Genomic DNA, 12628 nt, shown 5'->3' with positions numbered 1-12628 from the left:
TCTGTAGACACAGTTGTGTCAGTAGGCACAGTCCGGTCTGTAGACACAGTTGTGTCAGTAGGCACAGTCCGGTCTGTAGACACAGTTGTGTCAGTAGGCACAGTCCGGTCTGTAGACACAGTTGTGTCAGTAGGCACAGTTCGGTCTGTAGACACAGTTGTGTCAGTAGGCACAGTCCGGTCTGTAGACACAGTTGTGTCAGTAGGCACAGTTCGGTCTGTAGACACAGTTGTGTCAGTAGGCACAGTCCGGTCTGTAGACACATTTTGGTCTGTAGATACAGTTGGGTCTGTAGACACAGTTGTGTCAGTAGGTACAGTCCGGTCTGTAGACACAGTTTGGTCTGTAGATACAGTTGGGTCTGTAGACACAGTTGTGTCAGTAGGCACAGTCCGGTCTGTAGACACAGTTGTGTCAGTAGGCACAGTCCGGTCAGTAGACACAGTTTGGTCTGTAGACACTATTGTCACACTACACTTTGTCACAGGGTGAATGGGTCTTTAGGACTCTCACAGGATCAAACACAACGCTAGTCACCTTGACCGTCTTCTTGGCGTACTTGTCCAAGGCCTCGCCCTGGGTCTTGAAGATGGCCACGTTGGCCTTCAGCAAGTCCTTCCTCTCCATGCCCTCCTTCCTGGGCATTGAGCCTACCAAGATGGCGGCGTCCAGGTCCTTAAAGCCCACCTCCACCTTGTCCGTGGGAATGACCTCTTCATGGAGACAGGAAATGCACTTTTAAGCAGCTTTTAAGTTAAGTTACGTTACATGACAGGCATTTTAGTCTTAGTACTAGTATTTTTGGTAGAAAATATTAGCTTCTTTTAAATTACTGTTTGCTTGGCAAGTGACATTTTCTTACCCCATTGACAAATCTTGAAATCAGTCAAATTATCTTACCTCATTGGCAATATTTTTTGTCATATTTAGTAAAAAAAAGAAGTTAAAGAAATAAGATTTTAAGTCTAAGTATATAAAATACACGTTTAGATGGACTTGTTATTTTTTTGCAGTGTAATGAATTTTCAGTATCGTGGAACTTTTCATGGTTCCACAAAAGTGTACAGCATTTTATTTTTAGACAGGCAGTGGATTCAAAATATATTTTGGTACTAGTTAGCACACGGTTAAGAAAAATTAATCGTTATATACTGCAAGTTGAGACTCAAAGGCTGTTATCAAGTCATTATGTCCGTCCTATGCCTGAGAGACTGTTCCTACTTAATTTCCTTTTCCGATTTTATTTTGACCCTGATTCCACCGCTAGCTCTTTGGATGAATCCGTTTCATGAAGCAGTAGGTGGTATGGGTGCAAGGTCACTTGCAGGGGTGTATGTTTTTTTAAGCCGTAAGCAAACCGTAGGCAAAAAGTCAAGACAAAGCGTAAATAACCTCAGAACTAAATGTGCCCTTCTCTTCTTATTTCTGTTGCAAATACTGCCATGGGAAACGGTAAACAGGGACGTTATAGGAGCCCTGATTTACCGTTCGCTGCGCGTCCATGCTACAGCGCGACCGTACGTTTCAAGGTCGCGCTGATAAACAAAGGTTTCGCTCTGAGGACGGAGGCAGTGCAGCCAAAAACAATGTAGCCAAAGGACTGCAGATGAACGTTAGCCTTCCCGGCTAACTCTGGCACATTGGAAGGGACATCGTCCCACCCAGTCAGATAACCTAACGGACTGAACAGTCATTAATATACGACAGGAGTCACATTTGTAAACTTACTAATATCCCTATTTTAGACTTGTGCTCCTCTGTCCAGTCATTTAGCCTACTTCAACAAAGATTCACCCTGCAGTTATACTGTTTAAATATGGATTGCTATATAGCTAAAGCAATAAGTACATGTATTTATAGCGGGGGGGGGGGGGGGGACTGAGAATGCTTGACTTTGAACATCTGCGAAGTTGTGAGTTGAGGCCTAGGTTGGTAAATGTAATCCACAAAAGCCATATATATTTTAAAACATATATATATATCTCGAAATACTGCTTAACTGACCGATCTCCAGATAATATTCATTCCGGCCATTGGTGATTTATCATTTATCAAGATGAACTTCAGTCAAGGTTCAACGACGCCAATTCATTTTAGCCTCTCTGCTTCGGTCAAAGAGACGCAGCTAAGATTGGTGGAGCTCCGGGTTAGTCCTCCAATCACAGAGCTCCTCTTTTGACACACCTCCCCTTACAGAAAACTGGGGCAAGGTAGGCGGCGATGTGGACTATATTAATTCAGACAGTCTGGCCGGAAAAGCAGACTCAGGCCTATTGTTGAAAAATACCGGAACGGAAACGCACAGCCTCGAGACATTATACCCACGAGACGATTACATATTTAAAGATTATTAATTATTATTATTATTATTATTTTTAAATAACGGCGATTCTAAGTCACGATTCCTTGAACAAGGCCAAGTTCAATTCATTTCACAGCCGTTTCCGGTTCTGTCAGTAAAAGTTTGCTGCCTGTTATTTTGACTTCCTGCCAGGCGGCCACGGCGCACGTACCCCTCAGGAGCGGGAGAGCGCAGTCCTGCAGCTCCATGACAACCCCATCCAGGACCGGGAGCATGGGCGATATGTCGAGCAGCACGAGGATGATGGGCTGCAGCACGGGGCAGAAAAAACGCCAAGTTACTGACTAGAGTCGTGAAATGTCGTGAAATGTCTCAGAAATACCACACAAATTACGGTGGCGATTTACACCAGGACTTGTGCAAATCATCCACGTTTAAATTGAACAAATTGCATGTTGCGTTGGCTGCGTGTTGCGTCTGCAGCAGCAGACGGAATGACATACCAAGGGCATACGGACATTTTCTTTTTCTTTTCTTTTTTTTACCTGATCTTTGCCAAAGACATCCCCTTTAGCAATGCTGTACAGAAGAGAATATGCGATCTGTCCGGCGGCTCCGGTCACGAGAACTCGAATAGGGTCAGACTGCAAAAGAGACGGAACTTGCATCAGCACTGACAAACACCAGCCTATATTACTGGAAAATAACGCCTTTCCTTCTATATCTAAAGAACGAGATGTACAGAAAACAGGACAACGGTAAAGCCGCTAGCAGTAGCGAGCTACGTGGCTAGTCAAAGCATCCATATTCGCTAGCCATGTTTAAACCCAGAGCTGGGAGACTGCAACTGCACTATGGATTGTATTATTGATCTCTTGCTAACTGGGCCGATGTGACCATTCATTCTCAGCATAACAACAACTATCTGGCCACCGACATCAGCTATATTGTAATCCCATGAAAATGCTTTAATCATTGACTACAGTAAATTAGGCCAATTCATATTTTTAGTGAATGAATAGAGCCCTTTCACACGAAACCAATTCCACGCAGAGGTCATTCGCATGGATACATAATCCATATCTAATAAGCGACCAAACGTTTGCTAGAGAAGTTAAGATAACTAGCAAATTAGTATCTACCAGTTCGCTCATTTACACTAGTCTGCAGTTCAGACGGGTAGTTAGCTTGCAATATCTATTAGATGCTCGTTAGCTAGTTGGCTAGAATGGAACGTTGCGCTATGCACAAATATTTCTTTCTCGAAATTATGCAGTTTAGCTATCATATCAACGCAACAAAAAATATATGAAGATATATAAATAAAACACTATCGCTTACCATCTTGTATGATTCTCGATCTTGTACAACGGCTCTCCCACTTTGTGTTCAAGCTAACGGAGGGTCACCTTTATTCTTGTACAGATATGGCGAAAGCGACGAATACCAGCACTGTGATGGGGATTGTAGTTAAATTTGAAGGCAGTTTGCACTCCGAACAAGGCTATTCGATGTACAGAAATACAATACCCACGATGCACTACTGCATCGTCGACCCACTCGCCTCCGTAGACCCACCCACTACCAATTTTGGTATATATAAAAAAAGTCCGATTACAAATGTTTTTTTGAACGCTTTAAACTGTGATTGGCTGATATACTGACACAGTGAATTTGAAGCAATCAGCGTTAAATGCGTTGACTTTTCATGAAAAAAAAAAAACATTTTAATGGCGCCGCGTCTGTTTCATAAGAATGCCTCAAAATTTGTAATACATTCTATACAGAGGCCGAATACGAATTACTGTGATAGAGAGAGTAGAGTTAATTCACACAACCACAAAAATGTATGAAAAGCAAACCGAGTATTAATTTGGCGATGTTATCTGAAAGTTGAAGTTAGTAAAATCTAATAAACGAACCATCGATTATTACAGTAACCTTCAGAACCAGGCCAGCCCGGAAGCAAATGAAATAAGTGCATCTTTCAAAATGGGACGAGCTACTGAAACACTTATACCCATAGTGTGACTCGTATAACTCGGGATTACTTTCGTGCTGCATTATTTGAGTAATTCTTTACCGTTGAACAACTGGAATGATTTAGAAATGAGATTGCTATTGAACTTCAACGTGTATTTCACGACGGATGAAAGCTTATAAGAGCCCTTGGGCTAGGGTTGCCGCCTCAGTCGTGTAAAAATCCTGGACACATACGAAGCTGGCAAACTGAGTAAACCGGACTGTCAATCGCTCTCGAGGGTGCGCGAGCCTGAAGGAATGTGGTGCGCAACTACCTTGTGCTGGGTGCCAATTCCTCTTTCATTAATAATCATTTTCACCAAAGTAAAGAGTGTAATTCGTGAAGGTTAATAACGTCTCTGCACCATTTGTTACATTACATTTAGGAACGAACACTGGATACGCCGTCTACATTTCATTGAGCAATACTAATGTATGCAACACTCGAAAATACTTTCGTTTCACTATTTTTCCCAGGACAGACAACAAAAATCCGGGACAGTCCCGGAGAATCCAGGACGGGTGGCAACCCTACCTTGGGCATATTATTTGCCCTCTATCATCTTTATAATAGGGAGCAATGTACCAACATAAAAGGAGGCGCAGTCTATTGTTCTTTGAAATACTGAACCTAAATTGTTTCTCAACAGAATAAACGCTGGGAGAACATCTTCAGTTTTGAATAGAGGGGCGGTTCCTAATGCGTACAGAAGATCGGTGGTGATTATTTTTTAACCATAAATATGCATCCATTATTGTTGTTCCTGCAGGGTTATCACGGAGTTGTAGCTAGCATTAGCATTGGTGGGGCTGACTGTGACAATGGCAGTATACACCTCGCTCACCTGATATCCTATTTATATATTAATGGGACTCGCATTCTCTCCCTCTTCAGTGTACGTGTGGCAGGTGTGAGTATGTGCACAGGTATGTATACCTGAGAAAAAGGAAGTGAAGTTTATTTTAGTTGGATTTGAATACATAGGACCTGGGTGTGTCAAAATGTCCCTGAACAAGACACCTAACCTGACGAGCTGATTGCTGCCTTACATGGCAACTCCTGCTTAGTATAATCAACTGTATGTTGCTTTGTAAGGTATACCCTGTATACCTGTGCACCTGCCCTGTGGTTTACCTGTATCTCACCTGTGTGCTTCTCATTACATTCCATGACATTAATTTAGCAAACACTGGAATGATTGAATCCAGAGAGGCTTAGATTAAAATACAACAGAAGTGTATACACCTGGATTAATAAAACCGATATGACCAGGCCTGGCTACAACATATTCCAGACAGCCTTCAGCATGTAATCATTAGTCACTGTGTTCATGGTGATGGTGTTTCTGATTGTGCCTGTAAGTGCATATGCTGTCTGTCTGTCTGTCTGTCTGTCTCTCTCTCTCTCTCTCTCTCTCTCTCTCTCTCTCTCTCTCTCTCTCTCACACACACACACACACATACACACACACACGCACACACACATACAAGCACAGCCACAGTCACACACACACACACACACACACACACACACACACACACATACAAGCACAGACACAGTCACACACACACACACACACACACACACATACAAGCACAGACACAGTCACACACACACACACACATACAAGCACAGACACACACGGGCACAGACACAGTCACACATTCATACACACACACATATACAAGCACAGACAGTCACACACGGGCACACACACACACAGTGACTAACAGTTCCTTGTTAAGTAAACTCTGACAGAGTGCATTTTGCTGTAATTAAGTATTGCATATGGATCCCTACTTGACTCGGATAAGCGGCGCTAGCGTTGAGTTAGCATTAGCGCGTCAGCGTTAGACGGCGCGCGCTCTGGGGGCCGATGGGTCGCCCGCGCCCCGTGTCCCGGACCCTCTCGCAGAGCTGCAATTAGCGCTGAGCCAGCTGTGTACACTGCACTTCCTCCCCTATTAAGATCCCAATTTGTGAATAATTGAAGAATTTTAGCACCCGCACACCATCACATCAGTCAAATACAGCGGTCTGGCATTGCGTCATCTTTGTATACTCCCCAAGGTAAAATGTACGTATTGAATGTATTAAGCACAGGTGATTTAGCCTCCTAAGGCCCAGGTGGGGGAAAAAAAAATTGAGTCTTTTTTTTTTTTTTTTTACATAATACAAAAGTGTGCTGCATGACAAAAACATGTTGCAGTGAAAATATTTCATAATACATTTAATATAGATTTTATTTATTTATTAAAATTCATTTGAAGATGCAGGGTCCCAGCAGGTTAACTAGGAGGGGGGCTGGTTGCACAGTTGACTGAGCCACACACGGAGGACTACGTTTGTGTGACAGAGATGTACCACAACGCTGGTTTGTGTGGTAATGCACCGTAAATGACCCCAAATTCACACTCCGGTATCCCCAGTAACGGCGCCTGCATGCGGGGTGAAATAGGGTAGCTATTTAAGGTTAAACAGCACTGGGTGTTTGTGACTGGAGCTCTCCGTGGTACTGTTCCGCATTGCCCTCCCCCGGCGTTTCTAGTGTCAGCAAGAGACGGATAGCGAGAAATAACTACAAAACTAAAACCTTCCCACGGTTTCTCGCCCAGAGTAGCTACTTCAGCGTACAGATCGTTATTAATGACTAGTGACGATACCAATTAAAAAAACGCAGAGAAAGATATACAGACAAACGGCTAATTTTTTTTTTTTTTTAAATAACATTGGCTGTGGGGTCATGCAAATGTTGTAGTACAGACTACGGGTTTTATAAGTCTTTTTGGAGGGGTTTGGGTGGTAACACATTTAGTGCTCCAGTGCGGATCTGTGTGTCCTCGGAAGACCCCTGTTGGTTTCGGGTGATGTTATCGCGGAGAAGCGCAGCTTACCTGCGACGAAACCGCCCGCACCACCAGATACATGGCTGTCAGTAACGTCAACATCTTCCACAGTCCGCTTCGCACGTCCCTCGAGTACTGTTTGACCGTCCGTCTCCCCCCAATCACCGACCAACCGGATCAAAGTAAAAGGCAGAGCGCGCGCGATAGCTGCGACCGGCGCGGTTGTGTATAGGGGTTTGCACCAGAAAGCAATGCGAGTACCGCTACCCGCTGACGGACGTTAATTCGCTCCTTATAGTCCACCACACTCTAACAGCACGCCTAAGTCCATTAATCAGCTTTAGGGGGACAGAAATAGAGGTGCTGCCTCTAATCTTTTTTGCTAATTTCTGACCGTGATGTACTATATTAAAAAACAGTATCGCAGTTGCGCCCTTGACGGTGACGTCACTGATATTTAGCCTCGCAGCGAGAGACTGCAGTCACGTTTGAAAGATACGGGCTTCATTAGCCTGTGCCGCCCGCCGTGCGCGCTCCACCTCCGAAAATAAATCGGCTGGGTACTCTACCTGTCAACTTTTGAACTCTAACATAGGCTGGGTGAGTTTGGAAGTAGAAGCTATACACCCATGGAAACTATGCTGTTCCAATTATATTGTTGTTTTACTCTGTTTGGGTTAAGTTCATTTGAAACTGGCCGGTCAATCGGAACTGATAACGTTACCCCAGTCAGTTATAAATAGCATACAGCCTCAGTTATACGTTACCTCTGTTTGACCATAGCTTTTTTGCTGCGCAGATTAGCAAGAATGTAAAACATGTTTTGTCAGCGTTGTCATCCTAATGACAGAATTAGAATGTATTCTAGTCATGAGAAACAGTCAAACAGTATTAAGCCAATTAACTACCTTCCCTATCTGAAAATATCACTTCTGTTGCAAGATGATTCCTGCAACCACGTCTATGGAAAATATTTGGAATGAGTATCAGAAGTTATTTAGTAAAATAATAATAATAATCATAATAATAATGAATTAGACAGTATATGGCGGCACAGATGGTGCAGTGGGTAGCACTGCCGCCTCACAGCAAGGAGGTCCTGGGTTCGAATCCCCGTCGGCCAGGGCCTCTCTGTGTGGAGTACACGTTAGGCTGATTGGAGAGTCTAAATTGCCCATAGGTATGAGTGTGTGAGTGAATGGTGTGTGTACCCTGCGATAGACTGGCGACCTGTCCAGGGTGTATTCCTGCCTTTCGCCCAATGTATGCTGGGATAGGCTCCAGCCCCCCCGCGACCCTGATCAGGATAAGCGGGTTCAGATAATGGATGGATGGATGGATGGATAGACAGTATGTTATATATAAGAGTATAAACAGCAATGTTTCTTTTTCATACGGGTTACTGCACCTCCTTAAACATCCTGAATTGCTAAAGGATTACCCAGTTCTACTGGGCGGTGTTTGACCTTATCATATATTTATAAGAGATTATTTTTAACGTTCCTCTTGTTGTGGCAGCTACACTCAGTGAATGCCGGAGGAGATCGCAGCGCTTCCTCCCCGATGGCAGCGTCGCGATGTTGCCCGACACGGGCGCCTGTTTGTTGTGTCACCAGCTCCTGGCTCTCAGGGCTGTTTGCTGTCCTCAGATACTGTAGTGCAGGTGTTTGACTTTCTGTCTCTGTATAAGGGGCAGCCTACAGCCTAGTGGCTTAGGTGCTTGACTGGGGCCTTGGAGGTTGGCAGTTCAAGCCCCGCAGTAAGATGAGCGCAGCTGTTGGGCCCTTGAGCAAGACCCTTAACCCCGCATTGGCTCCTGCTTTGTCTAATTAACTCTGTGTAAAAACAGCAGCTAAAATAACTGTAATGTACTGTAATGTGTAGGATTGTGATTCCTGCTCGACATTCTGAATGGTGAGACTCTAGCACACATTATTTTCCTTTGTGTGGGGGCTGTAACACAATGCAGGATTACCGAATTAGCTGGATAACTGCACTGAGTAAAACCCACAGAGCAGGATTACTGAGTTAACCGGATAACTGCACTGAGTAAAACCCACAAAGCAGGATTACCGAATTAGCTGGATAACTGCACTGAGTAAAACCCACAAACCAGGATTACTGAGTTAGCTTGATAACTGCACTGAGTAAAACCCACAAAGCAGAATTACTGAGTTAGCTGGATAACTGCACTGAGTAAAAACCCAGAACAGCTTTTTACTTCAGTCCATGTTCCAGATTTTGGGGGTTCTGGATTTCCAGCTCACTCAGCTTGTACACAATATTTACTTTTGATGGCATCCCTTTGGCCCCATCTGACTGTGCCCCTGGTCGTGATCTCTCCACACCTTAAAACTAACCTGGGAAGCAGAGGCAACTGCCAAGGACGGGATGCAGAAGGGGGCATTTCTCAGTCTGGACAGCAGGTGGCGCCACTTGAGCGCGGTACAGTGCACATCCACTCGCTTATGGAGGGTGCTGTCCTAATGCGACACGAACAGCAGGTTTGTGGGAGGGCTCCATTACTATCAGCGGGGGAAAAATATGTTAACGCTTTATTGTACAGCCTATTAATTACCTTGTACCTTCTGGGTAAATGTCAGGTATTTATTAGGTAACTATGTTGATTTCAGAGGTAAGTACTATGAAACAGGCTGTAATATGTACTTACATAGTCCTTACATAGGGTACTGACTGACTTTGATTTATAGTCGTGACTTACGCTGTCATTGTAGTACCTACCACTGAAATAGTGTATAGTAGTTACCTAATAATCACCCACGTAGCTGTGTATTTACACAGCAAATACTAGGTATTTAACAGGCTATATAGTATAAAGCCTGACCAAAAAGACCTTTCTCTTTCCCACGAGCGGTGACCTCCAGGAGCGTAGACCATGGCAGCAGCTCTGCTGCACAGACGGTTTTCACACAACAGGGTGTCTCATCCCCTCAGGGACAGAGACGTGCAAACAGTCGAATGCGTCCTGTAACTAACCATCGCTGTCGCTGCTCGTCCGTACCTGCTGTCCCTCGGACCCTGACTAACTGGTAAATGGTTGGCATTTATATAGCGCCTTTATCCAAAGCGCTGTACAATTGATGCTTCTCATTCACCCATTCATACACACATTCACACACCAACGGTGATTGGCTGCCATGCAAGGCGTCGACCAGCTCGTCAGGAGCATTTGGGGGTTAGGTGTCTTGCTCAGGGACACTTCGACACAGCCCGGGCGGGGGATCGAACCGGCAACCCTCCGACTGCCAGACGACTGCTCTTACTGCCTGAGCCATGTCGCCTGACTCACCTGAGAGGTAGAGTTTAACTCACCTGAGAGGTGCAGTTTGACTCACCTGAGAGGTAGAGTTTGACTCACCTGAGAGGTAGAGTTTGACTCACCTGAGAGGTAGAGTTTGACTCACCTGAGAGGTGCAGTTTGACTCACCTGAGAGGTAGAGTTTGACTCACCTGAGAGGTACAGTTTGACTCACCTGAGAGGTACAGTTTGACTCACCTGAGAGGTGCAGTTTGACTCACCTGAGAGGTACAGTTTGACTCACCTGAGAGGTAGAGTTTGACTCACCTGAGAGGTGCAGTTTGACTCACCTGAGAGGTGCAGTTTGACTCACCTGAGAGGTAGAGTTTGACTCACCTGAGAGGTAGAGTTTGACTCACCTGAGAGGTGCAGTTTGACTCACCTGAGAGGTAGAGTTTGACTCACCTGAGAGGTAGAGTTTGACTCACCTGAGAGGTGCAGTTTGACTCACCTGAGAGGTAGAGTTTGACTCACCTGAGAGGTAGAGTTTGACTCACCTGAGAGGTAGAGTTTGGCATTCCTCTCACAGACTGAAGTGGCTACGATGGTTAGCCCTGAACAAGCTGTCACTTGTCGAGCTGTCTGGCGGTGTGCTGAAATCAAACTACTTGCACTTTTTCCCAAAAACAGACTGATCACCTCAACTGCCTGTGGGTTATAAAATAACGCTGATTCAATGCGAGTGTGTGTGTGAGAGTATGTGTGTGTGTGTGCACGTGACTGAGAGTATGTGTGTGTCTGTGTGTGTGTGTGTGTGTGTGTGTGTGTGTAAGTGTGTGAGTGTGTGTGAGAGTGTGTGTGTGTGTGTGTATGTGTGTGTGTGAGTATGCGTGTGAGTATGTGTGTGTTTTGTCTAGTCGTTTTGGAGTTTTAGCCTGGTAACCTGGAACATGGTGAATTTCTAGAGTAAATGCATTTATGTAAAAGTAGTATGCAAAATTCCACAGGCTGAACTGGTTAAGGGTGACTGCTAAGCAAATACCTGATTTATAGCTTTTCTAATATTTCCCATTCAAATGTGTGACTGAAGCCGCCATCGCAGTTTATCTGCTGAGTTTCTGTTCTTCGCCCCCATCCCACCGCTGCTCAAAAGAAGGGATTATAAATCGTTTCTGCACGGAAGGAGGGACAACAAGGTGGATGATAATATCTGGTGCCAGTGAACCTGGTGCCCCCTTTCTGTCTGTGTGCTGTGAAAACAGAGTTTTCTCACATGTAGCCAGAACCTGGAGCTAGAGAGGGCAGAGATCTCGCTCCTGACGCCTGTCGCCACAGAACGGCCATCTTGACAAGCGTGTGACGGAAAGCTCTGGAGCTCAACGAGTCCCTCGGCGATTCGCCGACGTCTGCTGCCATGTTCCCCACGCCTGCGGTCTACACTACAAAGGTTCTGAAAGGGTTCTCTGGCCTGATTCCTGAGGGGAACCCTTTTTAGCAATTTATGGGACAGCTCCCAGCTCGACACGGTTTAGCTGGTTGACCAGTTCAGACCAGCTCCCAGCTCAACACAGTTTAGCTGGTTGACCAGTTCAGACCAGCTCCTAGCTCAACATGATTTGACCAGCTCAGTGTGTGTGTGTGTGTGTGATTCTGATGTGCAGCGTGTGTGTGTGAGTGTGTGTGTGAGTGAGTGAGTGTGTGTGTGAGTATGATGTGCAGTGTGTGTGTGTGTGAGTGTGTGTGTGAGTCTGATGTGCAGCGTGTGTGTGTGTGTGTGAGTGTGTGTGTGAGTGTGTGTGTGTGAGTGTGTGTGTGTGTGTGAGTGTGTGTGAGTGTGTGTGTGTGTGTGAGTGTGTGTGTGTGTGAGTATGATGTGCAGTGTGTGTGTGTGTGTGTGTGTGAGTGTGTGTGAGTGTGTGTGTGTGTGTGAGTGTGTGTGTGTGTGAGTATGATGTGCAGTGTGTGTGTGTGTGTGTGTGTTTGTGTGTGTGAGGGTGACGTGGTCCCGAGATGAAGCACACTCTACCGCCAGCTTCTCAACGTGCCCACCATCAGCGTGACCCCGTCAGCGTGATCCCGCGGTCCTGCACTGCCCTCCACCCTGTTCCTGTTCACATCACCACTCTCAGAGCTGGGAAATCAGCTGTGGAGATGGTAGAAAAAAAGCTTTTTAAAACAGATTTTAGTTTTTTTTTTTT

The 12628-nt window shown here is 45.2% G+C and overlaps 1 protein-coding gene across 4 annotated transcripts in view; it reads right to left on the bottom strand.

Annotated features, from left to right (window-relative positions):
• Nucleotides 1-7439, bottom strand: part of LOC133122246 (malate dehydrogenase, cytoplasmic-like) — a 15388-nt gene extending 7949 nt beyond the window's left edge. For 2 of the 4 annotated variants that reach the window (XR_009708079.1, XM_061232112.1), the window contains exons 1-4: nt 7220-7438; nt 2848-2946; nt 2514-2610; nt 538-713 (exon numbers count right to left, since the gene is read on the bottom strand). Coding sequence is in view for 3 of the 4 variants with exons in the window: in XM_061232112.1 (XP_061088096.1) it covers nt 538-713; nt 2514-2610; nt 2848-2946; nt 7220-7273 (426 nt within the window). In the remaining variant the exon portion in view is untranslated. Of the gene's footprint in view, nt 1-537; nt 714-2513; nt 2611-2847; nt 2947-3643; nt 3786-7219 lie in introns of those variants that run through there. The other 2 variants (XM_061232113.1, XM_061232114.1) reach the window with 2 other exon arrangements.
• Nucleotides 7440-12628: the final 5189 nt, after the last annotated feature.

Source organism: Conger conger, chromosome 2, assembly GCF_963514075.1.
Source record: "Conger conger chromosome 2, fConCon1.1, whole genome shotgun sequence".
NCBI lineage: Eukaryota > Metazoa > Chordata > Actinopteri > Anguilliformes > Congridae > Conger > Conger conger.
The sequence above is the reverse complement of the archived record's forward strand: the minus strand, read 5'-3'. Positions and strand labels throughout refer to the sequence as shown.